This window comes from Passer montanus, unplaced genomic scaffold (assembly GCF_014805655.1).
Source record: "Passer montanus isolate IOZ18808 unplaced genomic scaffold, ASM1480565v1 scaffold5, whole genome shotgun sequence".
In the NCBI taxonomy this organism is placed as follows: Eukaryota; Metazoa; Chordata; class Aves; order Passeriformes; family Passeridae; genus Passer; species Passer montanus.
The window spans coordinates 11,682,380-11,703,202 of NW_024369929.1; the positions used below are offsets into that span (position 1 = coordinate 11,682,380).

Consider the following 20,823-nt stretch of genomic DNA (forward strand, 5'->3'; position numbering starts at 1 on the left):
CATCTGGCCTCAAAATCTTGCTTTCTGCTGGAAATGTTCTCACTGTTCAGATCAATCCTTGAGAAACAAGGATAAAAAATCCCAGAACCAAGCTGCCACTCACCACGAGATCGTAGAGGAAGGCTCCAGCAGACAACTGCTCTGCAGAAAGGTCAAGGCAAAGATGTTGTGTTTGGAGTTATGAGCTCAGTTAATAAAAAGATGTGTGGGTAATTCCTTTCTTAATCTGATAAACAAGAAATTTTTCAAAGCACACCAAAAGATCTCCATGTCCCCATTCTCGCTAATATCAAAGGGAACAGGAACATTCCCATGCCAACAATTTCTTGGCCACAGACTAAATGGTACATCTCAGTCTTGAGCAGCGCATTTCTGATGCTGTCTGAACAAGAATTGCTTTCTGCTTCCCACTTTCCACTGCAGAGGGCACTAAATTTAGGTATGGAAAAGGCTTTTTACTTCTTATCAAGGACTGCTGCTGAACAGAGCACTTTATGCTGTTGGCACTGAACAGATTATGCTGATTTATACCATACCATCCTTTATCAGAGAGCACAGAAGCTGAACAGCAGACTGGAACGGATATGAAACCCAACCAAAAGAACACCTGTAACTACTACATTGAAAGGGTTCCAAGAGAAACTATAACAAGAGCGCAGCAGATGAACAGATTAAAGCTTCGTGTCTGAAATACATCATCAGTAGCATAACTTTAGCATCCCCCCATGGGAAAAAAGACTAGGTACTAGCAACTAAATTCTGAAAGTTTTTAAAAGGTTTTTTAGGATTTTTTGTTTAAAATAAGATGGGTTTTATTGGTGACTTTCTCCCTTCAGATTTCTCCTTTCATGCAAAAAAACCCCCAAATCATGATCTGTATTCCTGGTGACACTCATGTCCTGTACATTGAAATCCTACTGGTTTTGTACATGAAGTCATTAAACCCATAATCCTAATACATTCAGACTATTTCAAACCAGGACAGAGTTCTCCTCTATACCCACCCCCCACCTGGTGAGGTCATGGAGTTTAATTTCCCAAACAGTTCTTATCAAAGGACCACGTTTATCCCGGAGCACTTCTGGGAAGCTCTACATATTCAACACATCAGTAACTGCAATCAGTTAAGTGTTCTATCTAATCTGATGGTCTCCTGGTTATTTTCTTGAAAACCTGGCTCACTATCTCACAGAAGTCCTTAAACTCTGAGGGGAATTGCTCCATATCATGGTGATCACAACAACCCCCTGCCAACACCAACCAGCTCCTGAAGCACCACCTCAGAAAGCTCACACAACCAAAAATCAACCACAGCTCTGGGTTTCACCACTCACTTTTAATAAGCAAAATGGAAAGAGGGTTTCCTCAAAGGTTTTGTCAGAATATTACTTCCAAGTTATTTTGAAAGTGATCTGTTTACTAGTGATACAATCATGCTCTCTAAGCTTTTCATACCTGAGCCTCAGATCCTCCCTAATTTTTTTCTCTTTTTTTTTTACCCCACTGCACTGGAACATAAACAAGCCATAATCATTACTCATACCTCAAAATATTCAGTTGTGGTTTTCTAGTTAGCTTATTTTCTCTTCAGTAATTTAAAATAGAACATCACAGTCCTGTATTTACATTGCATACATCCTCAGGATACATATTAAATCTTGATTTCTAGACATAAAGTGTAACAATCTGTTCCATTTAAATAGCTGCCTTTAAATGCCACTGAGAACAGTAAATAGCCCCACTTTTGACAGCAGTAACAACTATGTTCTTTGGAAAGTTACGGTGCACTGGTAATTATTAAGACAGACATGATTATATGGCACCTGAAAGAAATGCTGTGTTTGGAATACCACAGTAACAAGACTAATCCTTAATTATGGATCTTCTGAGATTGTGGATGCCATTGGAGCTCATACAGATAGATAACTAAGAGCAAGGCCCAGGAACTGCAGCTATGGAGGGACAGTGTATGGTGAAGAGCAGAGCTGTGTCTCAGGGACTGTGCTCTTCCCCATCCACACACTGTCCCAGGCTCTCTTCTGCCTCCCAGCTCATCCCACCAAATGTTGAGTACCCTCCGCCAGTCCCAGCAAGAGAGAGGAGCCCAAGCACCTCAGATGTCAGCTATCCTACGTGTTCCCAGCCCCAGTTCTGCAGCTGTGTCTGTTCAGTGACACAGCAGATGAGTTCAACAGCCTCAGGAGACTGAGGTGGGTGGAACGTCCAGCAGCCTCTCTGCCCTCTGGGGTGACAGCAGTGAACTCCCTGCCCTCTGCTCGAAGCCTGGCCAGGGCTGGCTGCAGGCAAAAGCAAGGAAAAGCCTCCACACAAAGCCACCCTCTCCTAAAAATTCAGCCTGGATTTGTGCTCAGCGGTAGATCTTGTACCCAGCTTCTGCCTGAAGAATGCCATTACTTCTTAACTTTTACAAAAGTTAGACTTCTACTTCAGACCTTTGAAAAATTGACCTTTCAGTATGTTTGACAACAGCAGCCTGCTCTGAGCAGCAGTTCCCCATCAGGCTGTGGCACTCGGGGAGGCTCCCGGCCCGCTCCTGCCTTCAGAGGTTTTACTGAACAGCAGCGTTTTGTTTCCAGCCCACAAGAGCCCATAGAGACGTGCCAGCTCAGAGGCAGCGCTAAACATCTTTCAAGAAGGGATCTGACATTTTCTTTTGTTCTCATTTCTATAGTATTTTCTCCTTCGAGAAGGTTATTTGAAGTTATCTGGTGCTGACATTTAGGGAAATGTGAAGCATGAATTGCAGTGGCTGTTCATAGGTAGTGAAGCAGCGCAGGACAGGGTGTCCCACTGCAGGCATTGGCCAGAATGTGCATAATTGTTCAAACACTTGTACAGTGCAATCTCTGCAGTGCTTTTCTCTCTCCCACACACAAATTAACACTCAAGCACCAGTATAAGGGTGCTGTATTTTAGCACAGAGGTTTTTCTAACCTAGCACTCCATCATAAACCAGGGGCATCTCTTCCATCCCACAGAGTTTCGTGACCAAAAGGATGCCTCTGCATGCAAATCCTTCCTGTCACAGATACAAAAATTCCCCCAAATTCCCTATATGCAAATATCTCCCTGCAAAAAAAACTACCAGATAATTCTGCCTCTAACAAAAAGGAACATATTTTGCAGTGCTAATATTCTCGAATTAAATTTGCATTTAGTGACATTATATTTATTCACTTCTACCTATGTGCACCTCATCACAAGATGCCAAAACACTCAAGAGTTACAGAATTTGGCACTAGAGAGCTCCCCCTTCTCACTGTGGATGCTCCACAAGTCCATTAACATACAGAACCCTGCATAACCACAACTTCCAGGCACACAAACACATTCTGAGCAAACCAACTTAAATCTTATGGCCTGGTTTCCCTAAGTGCTGATTTTCCAAAGAATAATCAAAATAAAATTTTAAAAAATGCAGATCTCAGCCTTCCAGCAAAATCAACAATTCAAAGTTTTTGTTAAGATCACTGTGATCATATTTATATCACTTAAACCAGAAATGTCTGCATTATCACAACCCTTTTCAGATGCAGAAAGAAACATCAGTGACTTTGACACAGAGGAAAAGAATACTAAGTGTTTATCTCCTTGTAAACAGATGACAGCTGCTGAATTTCTATCAAGGAGCCATTAAATATGATCAAATATTTTCATGTCTGCTAAGAAGGGAATTGTCTGTCCTTGTACTGAGCTTTACAAAAGCAGTCAGAAAGCTGGAGAAAAATAAAGCAGGAAAATTTCCTGTGGAAAACTCTGTTGCAGTGAGCAGAACTGAGCCTGCTGCTCTGAGCAAGCCACATCCCAGTCCTATTCAAGTGTTTGTGGCATTGCATCTTACAAAAGATAACAGATGCCTCACAGTCACATTCCTGAAGTGAAACTGTTTGCCAAAATACCCTGGAAATTTACAGCAAGGATTTGTACATACTGGAACTAGTCTCCCAGTCCCACGTGCGTTTCCTTTCACCCCCTTGTGACAAAATAAACAGAACTCCAAGGGCACAGACACACCCCAGCACTCTGAACACCTCAGCACTTCTGTTTCAGCAGCCACCAGAGACTTTGGGCCAGCCTTGGGATTTATTTATAAGCTCTCAGTAGCCTTCATTGCTGTGGTTAAGGGTCAAGTTTTCCCACCCTTCCCTTATTTGCAAAATTGTCCTGGCTTATTTTGGGGAACTGCAGTGTTAACCCATCCTGTGTGCAACCAGGGATGTGATATAAACCCTCAGGGCCAGAGCCTCAAGTTCTCCAAGAAAAATCACATGTATTTTTCATGTCACAGTCGTTTGGCACCTGTGCTATAAAGCCAACATTTACTACACATGCCAAATTTCTGGCACAAGGATATTTCCAGGAGCACCAGATATTCTACACACAGGGTGTGCACTATGCTGATACACATGCCAGTGTTACACACACAAAAAAAAAACGTTTTCAGGCTATATGTGAGAATACTGACTGTCAGCTCGTGCTTTTTCATAAGAGAAGAGCCGGAGAAATCATGAATCACGATTTCTTATATATATATACACACATATATATGTTTATATTTATGTTTATATTTATATATTGTATTTTATATATTTATATATAATAAAAGTATACTATATAAATATATATTATATAATATATGATATATGATATATAATATATAATATATAATATATAATATATAATATATAATATATAATATATAATATGTTATATATTATACATTATATATTATATATTATATATTTGGAAAATATAATATTATTTTCTATAACATAACATCTATTATAGAAAATATAACATGTAATATAGATACTATATATACATATATAAAATATAAAAATTATGTTTTATATATTTTATATCTTACATATTTTAAGGAGGCTTAAGGGCAAGATATGGGATGTGGATGGACATCACATCCCATCTCTGAGCACAGAGGCCACCACACCCTTTGGAAGGTACATGGCAGGCTCCCAAAGCAGGGAACCCTTTCTCCCAGGCTTTTCACCTCTCTCCCAACCTGCAAACCTCACTATGCCCCAAAAGTCCTCACCTGTCAGGGACTGGTCTGCTCCCAGCACGTTCCATTCTGCCGGCAGCTTCAGGTGTCGAAATGCCAAGGCCACTTTCTCATCCAAAAAGTCCACGTCTGCCGCAGGTGGCCTTGACCGGTCCAAGAAGCGTGTGAAATTCAGCGCCTGCTGGTTGCCAGCACAGGTGGCCAGAAACTGGGCGGCATCGTAGGCTTCGTCCTGGACAAACTGGAAACTCTCTTCTGCCACAACCAGAACGGGGTGACCTTCTCTAGAGGCACAAAGTGCCACCTTCACTGTCTCACAGCAGTCATGGCCTGCAAAACAAAATTCAGACAAATGGTAAAAATAAAAGAAAAATGGCATGGGCTGAGGAAACACAACTGAGCAAATCCTTTGACAGACACACTCTTTGCATTAAATCTAATGAGACCAAGTTATTGAGGGTCACAACTCTTAATTAACATTGTCTTTGGAGTTTATATGTATCATCAGAGAAAAGAATGTATGACTCTTCTCTGTCCCAGTATAAACCAAGAACTGTAAGCCACTCAGCTATTTATAAACAGCAACAAGCAATCTCAAGAGTTTTAAGTAATTTAAGTAAAAGGTTTTGCTAATGTACCTGAAGCCAGGTTATATGGACAAACTTTTCTTTTGCAGCTTTGCAGGACTCCAGTCAGAACTCATCAGAAACTAGAACCTGAGTGCTGCAAAACTACGTACTCCAAATGTTCTCACAATACTTGGCTTCGTACCTAAAGCCAGTTTATAGGGACAAACTTTTCTTTTGCAGCTCTGCAGGACTCCAGTAACTCATCAGAAACTAGAACTTGAGTGCTGCAAAACTACGTACTCCAAATGTTCTCGCAATACTTGGCTTGCACTGAAAACATTGAAATTTCACCTAAAACAAAGGCCTACATGGCTACCAGAGCATGACCTGCCTGGACATGCCCTGTGTGTGCTCACTGCTGCACCTGCCCCTTGCATTTGGGTTCACACAATAAAACTAAAAACTAAGATGCTTCTGCTAAATAAAAACATGGAAATGGCCACTTTCCATATTTACAAAACAAGAGGGTTGGAAGTCTGGTAATTTCATTATTTATTTAGGGCAGGGAAACAGGAGAAAGGAGGCATGGCAGCAATTTCATTGACTCAGAAACTTGAGGGGGGCAAAAAAACCAAACAGCAAACCAAACCAAACACCTTTTCGGAATTTTAAAAGGAAAAATATACTATGTGTCCAACACAACCAGAACTTGTAGTTGTCAGACATGCCCCTTCAATAATAAGGTTTGTGTTTCAAGTTCACTGTGTGGTACAGTTTCTTGTTCCAGCCTCTGACTGACATCATGGCTGTTTTTGCCAGAACAGCATGGACCCTGCACTAATTACTGGAAAAGCTTTTTTTTTGCCCATGACCTCAGCATACTACCACATTCACAAAACCCTGATTAATTAAATACAAAATGACGATTTATTTTTAAAGGCTTGAAAATTCCATTTAAGCCCCTATTTGTGGTCAGTGGGAAAGTTTCCTTCTTCTGTTGGGGCCTTTTGCTGTTGATTTCCCTGACAAAAGGGAAAATATGTCCCTAATCTTCATGGTCTTTCAGCCAACCTCACAAATCTGTTCTGAGGCTTTTGGCATCTGTACAGATTTTGTCTACTGAAAGAAGCAATCCTGAAGTTAATTGAAAGGTCAAAACTGCTATTAGGACACTGCGGGTAACACCAAAATTGTCAGAGATGAGGCTGTGGCTTCCTGAGGAGAGCAAATGCAGCTGGAAAGGTATCAAAGGCAAGTGGAGAAAGGGAGGAAAACACACAGGGATGTTGCTGCAACTGCTCAATACAACCAGGATGTTCTGAAGCTGAAAGGTGAGAAAACTTCTTTCCTTCCAGCACTGAATACCTATTAGCAAGAGGATGATGTGAAAGCTGAAGAAGTAGATTTGCTAGTGCTGCTGGTTTGAAGAATAGGGGTAAGAAGAACTTCTACTGCTCTTGAAAATATTGCATGTGCATTCTAATACATTACTGTATTAGTACTCAGCTGCCCAGATGGAACCTATTCACAGATTCTACTCATCCTCACAATAAAAGCCCCAAATGCTCAAGGTAGAAGTGGGGAGGATGATACAACTTTGAGAGAACTTGCCTTTAAGGACATTTAGAAGTGTACATGTCTCCCCCTACACCTTCCTGTTTGCTGATCTTCCTAAGGACATCAAACACAGAGCAGGTAAGACAATTTTGTTTCCAGCCTCCACAAAAGCAGTGATTTCTATGCACACTGTGAGAGGATCGTGCTAGCCTACAGGAGCTGACTCAAATTCTGCAAGCTGGGCTCTCCCTAACTCAGAGCAGTGGAAGGTTGCTAGAATGCAGAGTTTGAAAAAAAAAAAACAAACACAGCAAAAGCTTTCTTAATAGCATGAGGACAGCTAAACCTTTTATTCAATTTTTTAAAAATATTTTCTGCCTATTCCCATAAGAATCCCATCTGCAGAATAACCTAGAATACAACTGCTCTGCCAGCAGACTTTCAGGATTGAAGCAGCAGGCCAAAATGGCCCACGAGCAGCTACAGAGAAATCATTTGGGACAGTCACTTCCTTGTCACAATGCCAAACAACTCTGCTGTGGGACAGCAAAGGCTCCTCCATCAAGACAACAACTACAGAAACCTCTGTCAAGACGTGTGGTCTCCTTAAAGCAGCACATCACGGATGTACACAGAGTTCCCTTGGATGCAGTGTGTGTTAAACACCAGCTGCAAAAGGCAACACAAGGAAAGGTGATAAAAAGACCATGTCCTGACCTGTGGCCAGCAAGGATTCTACTGAAACTTCCCCCAACATTGAATATGCAGCCTAGAAAAGAAAATGACAGACCTGACAATCCATTTTTATCTAACAGGATCAAACAAGCATCACACTAAACCCTAGGGAATGCTCTCCAGAAGGGCAACAGCTTGCAGCGCTTTGATGATCTGCTTCCTCACATCTGAGAAGATGTCAGACACTGGGGCAAGAACATGGGACAGGTTCTGACTTTTGGCAAACAGTTCAAATGAAAGGGGAGCCAGTATGTAACAAGAGCAGAGAATACTGAAAAGATTGCTCAAGAGGTCTCTGCCCCACTGCTTTGAAACAGCTACAGGAACAGTGTGAGCAAACATGTCCCCAGTACAGGAACCTTCTGAAGGAACCATCAGTGGGGCAACTCTCCTCACCACATCAAAGATCCAGTGGCCTGGACTAATATCTGAACTTCTACAGCCCTTGTCCCAGAGCATGACCAGAAGGAAGCTGAGCTCTTGAACTGAAGAATTCCTTACTGGGAATGAATGGAGACACTTACCGAAGCTTGCTCTGGGGAAAATACGAGAATGAAAAATAAACACATGGTGCTCTAGTCTGTCTGTTCATCTCATCCCTGAAGAGATGAGATGTATCAGCATGATAGCACTGCTTCCTCTACATGGTACTGATGCAGATCAATGAGCAGGAGAACAGGGGGAGATTTCTCAGCTGCAAGTCATTAGCAGATAAGTTAATGTACAGCTTAGACCTGTCCATCTAATTGCTACCTGTGCCTGTGATCTGGGGTGCAGTTAAAAGGGCAGCAGCTCAACTCTTCTGACTTCTTGTTTAACAAGGCCTACATGGAGACAAAACACCCCTAAACAGAGCTTTATTAAAAGATGATTTCATTTCCTACTCCTCCAAAAGTGGAAATCCTGTCCAAACCTCCTATTTTCAGAATTCACATTGGTGCTATCAAACAATGGGCCCCCAGCCTGGGCAGCTATTTAAAGCCCTGCTGGAAGGACATGTTTGGGTTTGCTTGGTAGGTGACTAAAGACTAATTGCATCCTCCAAGTCACCATGGTGGAGCTGGGTTGAAAGAGGTCTTACAGAGAGATTTAAGGACAGGAAAAGCAGACAACAGATGTTGTGAACCTCATGAAGGATCTCAGATTTGCACCCAAGATGCATCCAAGAGATGTTGTCATCTGGTGGCTGTGGTAAAAGGAAGCCAAGGGATCTCCTGTGACCACCCAGAAAGTGCTTATTTTCTGCTTCAGAAATCCTGAGTTCTGGTTCTGAAAATCAGAGCCCGTCTTTGAAGTGTGTTTGTGAAATGTATTCAGTTACTGTATTGACTCTTGCAACACAGGAAGCCTTATGGCATACACGGGCACAGCACCAGCATTGGACAGGAGCCTCTGCTTTTCCTTTCAAACCTGTCACTGGAAAGGTGAAAGAGAGATTGAAGAGTGGGTAAAGACTTTTTTAAAGGCCTTTACACACTGCAGATGCCCTAAAAACCTAGAGAAGTGTAAGACCCCACACATTACATCTTAAATAATTTCAACACAGATTCAATCATTTTTTCCTGTGACTGATGTCATCTAGTACTGGCATCACTTCCTTTTAATTATACTGCCTCAAGCAATTAAATACACCGAAGAGGATGAACTGCAAAAAGTCTTCTTGGCTATGCTGTTTTAGTCTATTTTAAGGGGTTTTTTGTTTCATAATTAGGAGTATTTTCAAATCCACAACTGGTATTGCCAAGTGTCCATTTGTTATGCAACTTGTTTACCCTTCTGGTCTACCAGTACAAAGATTGTAATTCATGAAATACAGCTTTTTCTATGAAGAGTTGTTTCTTACGGGAAAACACAGTCTGTGGTAGAAATGAATAAAACATCACCATATGTAAAGGATTTCACAGTAAAAGAAAAGTTGGAAATGAAGGTATTTCCAAGCTAAGTGAAATTAATTTTTGTCTATCCTTTTAACTAGCAGAAAGTAAGGAGAAAAAAAAAACCCAAAAAACCAACAACTCTGAGAGCTATGGAATTAAGAACTAGTTAAAGACTGAAGCTGCTTCTCTGCCTTAGCTTAAGAATGGAGAGAAAGCTGAGAGTGAGTCAACGGGAATGTGTCAGCCCTGTGGAAAGTGCTGGCAGGCAGCTACCAGCAGACAGACAGTCTCTCAGACGCTTCTTCTACTTCCAGTTTTGATTCTCCTCCCCTTTGAAACCCACACAAGAATCCTGCACCTTTTGAATTCAACAAACATGTGAAAAGTGATTTTGGTATTACAGAGTTTGGAGTGATACAAGACATTGCAAGAGTACTCACTGAGGCAATTATATCTCACAAAATTTACTTCTTGTTTTGGTGACCTGGCTCACAGACAGGGTGTTTCTTACCCTTCACTTATTTCATCGGGAGTGCTGCAGCTCTGGATTTCTGGACTGTCTCTCCCTGTTCAAAATTTAATTTCAAATTTCCCCTGTGTCTCCCACACTTTCCAGACCACCAGTCGTTAAATGCAAAGCAAAATGCATGTCTAACCATACAGCTGCTATGGTGATGGCATGCAAACTTTTGCAATAAATGCACAACACAAATGCTGGAGCTCCCAGCACACCAGTTCCTGCAAGAAAATTCCCTCAGATCTCCCCAAGAGTTTCCTGATGCTCAGAGGCCTCCACTGGCCACGGCAAGCTGTGGTTGGGATTTTTGCTTTGTGTGGACAGTGATGAGGTCATTCCTTCTTCTGCTGGTTTATTTGCCAGATGATGATTTGAGGATTTTTATTATTGGGTTGGGTTTTTTCCCAGTGGGGAAAAAAAACTGCTCTAGCAGAGAGACAAGAGATGAGGCTGCTGTCTTGCAATGAATGTTTCACTTCCCTGCTTTGCACTGATTTCCTTCACTACCACATGCAATCTGCTTGGCCTCAGTTACCCTCCCTACCTTACAGAGCTGGTGGGAAGAAAAAAATGCATTGAGATTATGGCAATCTCAGCTGCTGTAGGAATAAGGACTTGCTGAAAAGCTCAGTTAATAACCAACACCAGGAGGATCGGCGTCTGTGACCTAAGAGGACATATCCATCCCCAACAGTACAAACTCAGCAGCCAACAACAGTTAACCACAGCAGCAGAAATGGTATCACGTCTCTACTTCCTTCCCTGCTCAGACTTTTGATGCTTTCTTAACACTCAAACTCCAGTGGCCAAGCTTTTGTACTGAGATCCCCACTGGAGCAGTGCCAGTGCCATTACACCTCCAGCTGCCACCTGAATGCTGTGCCTGATACAGCAATGCTTGAAATTGTGCTGTAGAACTACAACTGTGCCTCTGGTACTGAGGAAAACTGCTTCCATTAGGGAGAATTTCAACCAGATTAATTAGAAATTAAAGAACTGTAGTAGTGACAGTAAAGCCAACAGTTAAATGAGGTTTTGGTAGCTTTTCACTGAGACAAACAAAAGCTTCTTGGATGATGTAATGTGGTGTGTCCTTAGGCTGGCAAAAGAGGTACTGAAAGCACACAAAACATCATCTCCTAGCTAATTCTTGAATTTCAGTAGCTAATTTTGACACGTCAAGTTATGACTGATCAGCTCAGATGAGAATCTGTTTCTTACAAGAGGAAATTACCTTCCTTAAATTAACACAGCCAACAGCGGGGCAGGATAAATAATCCATCCCATTCTTCAGGGCAAGTGCATAAATAAAGGTAAGTATTCTGTAGCTTACAGACGTGATGGATCTGTATTTATCCACATCTTTAGGTAAAATAAAGATGCTCCCATAAATTTACAATCACAAGTCCTTTCTTTTATTCTGTACAGAAATGAAAGCTCACATTTGAACAGTAGGATATATATACTGTTATATATATATTCAGTGTTTAAGGCTGATGATAAAAAAAGCATAGGAAAGAAGCAGATTGCTCTAGAAATTATATAAGATGCAGCAGTAATTTAATTCTGCAGTGACAAGCTTTTATTTAGGTAAAGTCTTTCAGGATACAGAGAATTTTCACATACAATGAAAATTTGTGGGGTATTTTGACAGCTTATATTTCCATTTCATTTTCTCTAGTTTTTCACCTAAAACAACTTTATGTTGTTAAAATTTCTTTTTAAATGTGATTTTATTTGAAAGTTTTGCTAAAAGATTCTGATTAATTTTGGCAGCAAATGCAATGAAATAATTTGTCTGTCTTTTACACTCTTGTACATCAAGAAACCCACTGAAAAACTCAAGAAACAAAAATTACAAATGTGGGCTTGTTTTTACTTCAGCTTGAGCAGAATTACAATCACCCTTTTCACCCCATCTGCTGATGGACTTCATCTGAAGTCTCCTGGGGACGACATGAAATTTTGAGGACTTGGAGCAAGATTGAGGGAAGAGCCTCGGAGTCCAGAAGGGATGCAGAGGAGGTTCAAGGAAGGCAGAGAGGCTCCTGAGTGAATCAGCCCTTCCTTAGTGCACCTGAGCTGTCCCCAGGAGCTGCTGTGCTCGCAGGGATGTGCAACACTCCTTGCACCACAGGAACAAATGGAAGATGCTCGGAGCTGCAAGTAAAGGGTGAGATTTTGGCTAAAAGCTGCTTGCAGGAGTTTCCTTGCAGAGCACTTGCTAAGTGCCCTGGGCTGGGCGTTTGAACAAGGGCTGGTCTCACACACACTGTGTGTTGTTCATGGCTAATCCCTCCGAGGTCAAATAACGCTCTGAGTCACCACAGCCATCGCCAAGGCAACTGTGGAACATACAGAGTAAACACATGATTACAGATTCACTGTGCGTCCAGGAAGGAGGAGGAGGAGGAGAAAGAGGAAGAGCTGCACTGAAGTCATGCTTCCACTGAAATCAGTGTAGTCAGTGCTGAGACAACACTGGACAAATGCACGGATGTCAGCAGAGGGGATGAAAAATATTAGGCTTTTCCCCCTTCTTGCTTTGCCTTTCCCCAACAACCTCTTCATCACTGAAGTATTTTTTTTCTTAGGCAGTCTCACCAAAATGAGGTATGAGTACAGATGTATGTGTTATCCATGCAGCTATTTTACATCTGAGATGTCATCTCTTCCTTGCACCCAGGACAGTGCAGGAATGAGACTACCTTCCTGAAAGGTCCCGTAAAACTGTCTGAAAGAAGCTGTATTTTGGGACAGCACCCATCCTGGTCCAGCTTCACATGCCACAAGATCATGACTACAGAGGGTAAAAAAAACCAAAAAACCACCAACAAAACAAACCATTATTGCTAAAAGAACAATTGAAAGAAATTCCCTCTTTTCCTTTTGAATCATGAACGGTGTCAGATTTCCCACAAACAGCACCAAAAGGAGCTGCAGGGAGCCCTCCCCAGTGACTCAGTTACATCTGGGGCTGGCAGGACAGGCAGTGCCCAGAGCATCACTCTGGTCCCACCTGGCAGCCACCACCCTGGGCACATCCAGCACTGCTGCAAGGGCAGCACTGATGGGAAAGAGTTGTTCCTGCCCGGAAATCCCATCCAGCAGGCTGGCTCCCACATGGGCTGGAGGGAACACTGAAGCTTTTCAGTTCCTTTCTTGGCTCAGCAGCCACAGCCCCGAGGGAGAGGTGAAGTCATTTCGAGCAGGGCTGGCAGAGCCCCACGCCCACCACACAAAAGCAGGGAAGGAGTCACCCCCTCTTGCTCTTCTGGGAGAAAATAAGCACTAATCTAATTGATTGCACGGGGCTCCAGTCATCAGTAGCCATAAAAAGGCTTCTCTTCCCAAGCCAACTGAACAACATGAACAGCACAAAAAGAGGAGGAAATGAAAAAAAAAAACGGAGTGGCCGACTTTTAGCTACTCATTCCCAAGAGAAAACAACTCCAAATTTTACTCCACGTGCATCTCTCACAAAACAATACTTAGGAGGTAGATGAAAAGACAAACCCAAGAAAAACACTTGATGGCCTGAGTTACACTGTGTGTAGTGAAAATGTCAGGCGTTTTTCTCACACTGGTAGCAATGTGCTGCATAGCAACAAGTCAGAATGAAAGGTTAATGGTGAGGACTGCAGCCTGGAACACGCTCATTCCCACGGTCCTGAAGTCACCAAGGAGAAATGCTGATTGGTTTTGTTTTGTTGGTGGCACAAAGGATAAAAACAGAGGTGGGCTTTCATGTGGAAACCCACCTCATCTGAACCAGCCATGGAGAGATGGCACTAAGCAACACATCACCTGTACTGCAAGAGCTCCAGAAATTATCTGTGAGCTCTGAGCTGAACAGGATTTAGGGGAAAGGGTTCTATTTCACCAGGAAGACAGCAATGAACCTCATCGAATCAAGCAAATGATGAGCGTAGCTAAGACTTAGTGGGCTGTCTACCATTTGGGCAATAGCATCCGTAACTTTACAAATCTATCTTCCACCATCTTTGCTGCATTTAAAAGACTTTTATTATGTGCATGTGTAACTGAGCTTTCTACAACAGCATCTCGAAGTTACATATTAAATAACTGCAATCTCAAAGTCATATAATTCTAGCGAAATCAAGTAAGAAGCTTTTAAAAGGCAAAAGCAGTCATCCAAACCATGTGTTCTGTTCCTTGTGAATGTGTAAATGAGAAAAGAGTCAACCATGCAAACAGCATTACATTCCAGTCCACTTGTAGTAACCAAATTTCACAGACTGATACATTGATATGCAAAGAAAGACAATTGTTTACCAGGAGAAATTGTCTCCAGACTCCCAGGATTAATCTTTCTCGTGCTTGTGCAGTGTTGGACAGTTGATCCAGTGAAGACCAAATAAAAAACTACATCATCTTCAACTTTATCTTCCTCAGTCAGCTGCACTGTAATAACAGAGTCACCCTAGGAGAAAGGACAAGAAACAAGATTAAGTTTACATGACCAAGAACTGCATCATCTAAAATGAAATTACTCTTCCTGCAAGGTTCACACTCTCCATTCATACACTCCTTTCACAGGACTCAGAGCCCATCCTAATTTTCAGATATGCAAGTCAACCTCCGTATCAAAGCCAGTCAACATCTAGGAAACATGCTGAATACAGCTCTAGGAAGAGACATGCAGAAATCTCCAGGGTATTTTCAAAATAACAACTTAAAATGGTGAAATCACACCAAGTCTGACAAAGATGTGCACACCCCACACAGGGGTTTCTGTACCCACACACACACACAAATATATATAGACATATATAACAGAATATATCCATATATCAGAACATAGACATACATAACAGAAATGAGATAGTGGCCAAAATTGCCTCTGCCCTCAGAAATTTGAGAAAAATGCTCTAATTCTTTCTTGAGCTCTCATATTTCCCCTGTCCAAGCTATCACTGCAACCAGAGATCCAGCTTGATCACTGAACATACCTCTCATACACAATCCACAAATATACAAAAATGCCAAAGTTTCATATCAACTGAGATTTTTTTCCCACCTTCCTTAAAAAGAAACACTGTGGTGGCACAGACAGTGGTAGTGCTCTTCTCACTCATCTATAAGCTCATGCAAATACAGCAGTTCTTCAAGCCATGAGAAAAAATCTCTCATGATCTGTTGGTTCAACTCTCCTGCTTATTAACTCTCCACAGTATTATGGAGGGTTTACTTCAGTATTTCAGCATATTTTATCATTTAGCTCATCTTTGCTCTCAGGGAAAATTATATTTATAAAGGGTGCAGCCGGTTATCACAGTTAACCCAGCAAAAGGTACAGTAAATACACCTGAAATTCCTAGACCTGCATGGGAAAGAATAGGGGCAATATGAACCAATTTCAGTATTCCATGGGGAAGGAAAAGCAAGGAAAGAGGATGGCTTACAGCTACTGCAGAACTAAGTGAAGTGTTTTCATTTGATGAGAATATCGTAATCGACTCGTTTAGGTAGGAAAAGACCTCTAAGAGCATCAGGTTAACTCAGCACTGTCAAGCCATATCTAAACATGTCCCCAAGTGCCACATCTACACATCTTTTAAATGCTGCTGGGGTCTCCCCATACTTTGTTTATTAGCCTGAAAAAATTATATAAACTACAAGGTACTGAGAACAACAGTCTGTGATGTGACCTTCTGTCCCTTGTCTACGGAGATCAGAACCAGGTGGATGCCCCAGTTTTACAGAGCAGCTGTGGCTGCCAGCTCTCTGCCACCAGAGAGCATATGGTTACAGCTGCAAATCTGGAAAAGATTTTATTATTATTATTGTTATTGTTAGTACATATTATGTAATTCTGATTTGCATATTCAAAAGAATACACATGTAATTTCCTTTAAAACCTCCCCCTGAAGATCACTGAGCTCATCCCTTCTCTTTGTCAAATACAGCCATTGCAGAAAATTCCCAGACTTCCAGGCCTTCCCATACATCCATCCCGCGTTAGCATCACTTCCCACGCTGTGCCTCACGTCTCCCCCTTCTCTCCCTCAGCTCCTTTCACATTTCCTCCTCCAAGCTGATGTCCAGCTCTCCTCTGATCCAGCCCATCTGGCACCTCTTGCCAGGGGCAGGACTGCACCTTGTTTTATACAAACAGGATTTTGCAGGGCAAGTTCACGACCAGCCACTGGTCTTAAAATCAAATATGTGGGTCAATGCTGTGACACAGGAAAGAAAACCACAAATTCAAAAAAAAATCCACAACCTAATGGAGCAGAGAGGGTATTTTGTATTTTCAGAGGTTGCAGAGTTACACACGTAAATTTTAGGAAGGTCTCACGCGATAATAGCAGACCAGACTTCCAGCTGGGGAGGAAGGAACCATGTAGCAAAAATCTATCTTATATAGAGTCAGTGTTAAAATAAAAACAGGTGCAAAAAGAAATAAATCAAGCTTCAAATTCAAGCATGACCAGTTCACATGCTGAGTTGAAAACTAAATATTCAATTTCAAGCAAATGGATCCAGATTTGAGCTGATGTTCAAAAAAACAAAAGCTTGAGTTTTAACCTACAAACCCTTTGTGCATTGGTTTTTTATATGTGTCTTTGTTCAAACATTTCTCCCTTAAGGCATGAACATACAAAGTACTTAAACAGATTTAAAATGCAGGTGACACTTCAGAACACACAGCACTGAGTGTTTAACACAGTACCTGTTAAAAGAGATTTTCTTTTATCTCAGAAGTCAAGTACAGCTAGTCTAATTTTTGTGAAATCAAAGCAAATTGACATAGAGTTCTTGTGAGAAGGCACCTGTCTATCCATGCAAACTACTCACATTCATAGGAAAAGCAATTTAATTTGCATCAATATTGCAAATGACAATTTGTATATTTACTTATTCACAGAAAACCTAGTAAATACATGTAAGAAACCTCAACACCAGAGGTTCCACATAAACTGAAATCTAAGCTGGAACTTAAACATATAGCTGAACTTTTTCAGATGCCTGACCTAATTCTGAAGGTGGAAGATGGTCAGACCAGTGACCTCCAGCAGATCTTTCCAAGCCACTTGTTCCACTCAGATTTTAATTCACTTCATTTCAGTTATTGCTTAAGTCTAGGAAGAGCACAAATTATCATCAGCTGGTATCAATTTAAAAGGTTCTTCAGCTGTGTCTAAGCAGCACTTCAGGGTGGGAGGGTTTCCACCACCCTGCTCCCACCTCTTCTGGAGGATCCTTCAGCCAAGACTGTGGAACACTGAGCATCTTTATCTTATTTGTTGGATTCTTTAAGTTGTCTCCAAATATCTTTGGTGAGACTGATAATGTGCCACTTAATTGCTGTGTGCCTCAGTTTCCCTGCAGGTATTGCCTGAGCTAACTCAGAGTCACTGTGCCTGGTACAGGTCACTGTGCTGATGTGATCCCAGAAACAGAAAACTCTCCTTTTTTTCTTCAACACACCTCTCTACCTCCCAGTTACTGACAATTTCATTGTTCACTGCCAATTTTAATTTGATTTTTAAGTTATTCAAGCAATGTATTTATTTGGAAAGGAAATAATGCACAGAACAAACCCCTCTCTTTCCAAGATTTTTGGACTTAAAGAAAATCAGTTACAAATGCAGCCAAATTCCTCCAACCCACATAGAAGATTTTCCAACAGCCCTATTGCATTCAGCCTCCAAAAACATTTTAATTGAAGTATGTTTACCTTTATTCATTTAATATTGTCCAAAAAATGTCATCTGTTCAGGATCACTGCCACACAAGGTGGTTATTATAACCCTTCTTTCATCCCAAACGGCTAGAAATGGGAGGCCAGCCTGCCAATATCCCTTTGGTGAAAGTACAGACAGATCAAAGCCATTCTCTGGAATGCTCCAACAAATAAGAATAATTTAATTTCAAAACTAGTTTGGATCGACTAATATTTACTTGGCTTAAAGCCCATTGGAAATGAAAACATTCCATCTTGGTCCATTCATGAAAGAGGCCACCCTGTCCCTTGTCTGGATCTGAAAAATCCCTAGTCTCAGATGTAATGGGATGTAAAGAAGGTGGATGGGGCTCTTTCCTCTACTCATATTCCCTTTCCAAACCACAGGGAGAAAGCAAGTCTGCCTCACCATGGGACAGGTGCACTGGAAAAGCCAAGCCTGACTTTGAGCTTTAAACTAGAAAAGAACATAGAAAGGCATTTTGAGTGGCCCACCTCTGAAGTTTTGGCAGCAGAAATACAATTATTTCTAAAAAGGCCCAAATGCTGTCATTAGAACTAAACCCCAAAACTATCTGGACAAGGCACCTGTTTTTCAGCATGATTTGCTGGCATTAGAACAACTCCACCTTCTTAGCAGTAGTCTCTCCAGCGGTTGTGGATGGTGTGTAGGCAAAGCACAAACACTCCAAGTAAGCCTTGGAGTTAAAATGGTCTACTCGCCTTCAAAGGCTTTTTTTTTTTATATATATGACCTCAGCAGTATTTTTAAGTGGAAATGAAATGAACAAAATTTTTAAGCTAAAAAGAATTAGGATCATTTATGTTATCACCTCAAAAATACCATATATCTTCCAAAAAGAAAAAATGGTTGTAAGAATATAAAGACATCTTTCAGACCCACTTCAGGGTCTGGAAATCTGTCTGGTTTGGAGGAATTGGTCATCATTTGGGACCATGAAAACAGCCCTGGCAAATGCAGAATTCCAGACCTCAAGATGAAAACCATGAGTTTAGTTGGCCATAGGAAAGGTTCCCCAAGGGATATCAGCTCTACCAGAAACAAGTACGCTTGTCAACAACAGACTGGAAAAGGGGAAAAATTATTCTTAACATGCTGGCTAATAAATTTTAACACTTCTGAAAACAAAAACACCACCAACAAAAAAACCCAAACAAAAAACCCCCAAACAAACAAAACAAAAAAAATCCCAAAAAACCCCCACCACATACCAAAAAAAAAAAAACAAACCCAAAAAACCCAAAAAGGTATTTTTGTAGCTGAAGCGTTTCATTTCTAAGCTGGTTTTTCCCCCATGGTTCATACTGGGAATTTTAAAGAACATTACTTAAGCCACTAACCACCCCCTGATCTCCACACACAGAATCTAAAAATACTTATGAAAATTAAGTGTGCATTAGATGGCACTACTGCAGCACTCAATTGTTACTTCAACAATCTTCTTTTCATAAGAAAACACCAACAACCAGTTATCATTAATTTATTCTACCCAAAAAAGAAAAATGCAAAAATTGCTGCTGACCATTGACAGCAAACTGTGGCTGTTTTCTCACAGAGCACAAATCTGCAGAATGGGAAGTCCATGGGTTAGATGGGTTGGAGATTCACATGAAGGAAAGAAAGCTTCTCTCCCTAGGTATTTCCTTCTAAGAGTTGTTGTAGATTTTTGGATTATGATTCTTTATTAAAGGGGCTGGATTAGATGAGTAAAGGTAACCTGCCATTGTAACAAGTTTGCTTTGTTTCCGCTACTCATAACATGAATCAGGCCCTGGTTGAGTCATTGCTTTATTGCAGTTTTGCTTCTTCCCCTTTGGGAAGCCCTAAACTGCTCCCAGGAAAGCTTCACCATACCCAGTACAGCACAAAATCACAGCTGTGGCTTCTTTTTCCTCCTCCTCCTCCTGCAGTTCAGGTTCGTCGGTACCTTTATTTATTAATTTTTAGATGGAGTTGGACTCACTGTTACCCCAGTTAGTGCTTCACACAGAGTACCCAGGATCAGGCTGGAATTCCAGCAGGAGACATGTCTTTTCACATCCCTGTGCTTTGAGTTTCCCCATCAATGAAATGGGAATCATGGTCCAAACACTGAGTATTTTTCATCCAAATGACTTTAAGGAACAGCTGGCTTTTCAATCACATGACGTTTTCTTTGGAAAGGGTGCAACAGTGACAATAATTAAGCTAGACAAAAATCAAAGGGAAAGCTGAGAAAATTCCACCTCAAACTGAAAACTGCAGAGGGGTCTGAAAGCAGCTGGAACATGGAAAAGTGAACTGCAAGGCATCTTTACAAAATGCAGCAGAAACCATCAAATAAGGAAAAAAGTACAGTATAATTGTTTAGATGCTCAATGATCCATTACCATCTAACTCTGTCAGTAAACAACAAGATCAGCAGCTAAACTTTTGCTCCCAGACAGTTCCCATATCTCAGCTGAGTACCCTGGAAGATCCCTCCCATCTAAGGTTACTTTGGGTTGGTGCAAACTTGTGCTTAAACCCTCAGAGAATGACATCTGGAAAGGACACATGGACATCCCCATGCAGAACAAAACCATGTGCAGCCACACAGGCTCCTGACTGCAAAAGGAAATGGGGGTTTGGGCAACTATTTTTAGAGCAAACATGACAGTGCTCTCATCTCCTGGAATAACCCTTTGATTGAGAAAGGCTTAGATCCCAGTTTTTCCAGGTCTGAGTAAGTGTTCCAGCCAGTCAGCTGTGACACAGCACTATCACTGCTGGCTCCAAAAACCACAGAATGCTCTTCTTCCATGGCAAGAAAATA

At 41.4% G+C, this 20,823-nt stretch overlaps 1 protein-coding gene across 7 annotated transcripts in view; it reads right to left on the minus strand.

The window, feature by feature from the left end:
• AKAP13 (A-kinase anchoring protein 13) overlaps positions 1-20,823 on the minus strand; it is a 204,384-nt gene that overhangs the window by 114,589 nt on the left and 68,972 nt on the right. For all 7 annotated transcript variants that reach the window (XM_039723000.1, XM_039722995.1, XM_039722998.1 and 4 more), the window contains exons 5-6: positions 14,593-14,740; positions 5,075-5,371 (exon numbers count right to left, since the gene is read on the minus strand). In XM_039723000.1, coding sequence (XP_039578934.1) covers positions 5,075-5,371; positions 14,593-14,740 — 445 coding nt within the window. The remainder of the gene's footprint in view (positions 1-5,074; positions 5,372-14,592; positions 14,741-20,823) is intronic.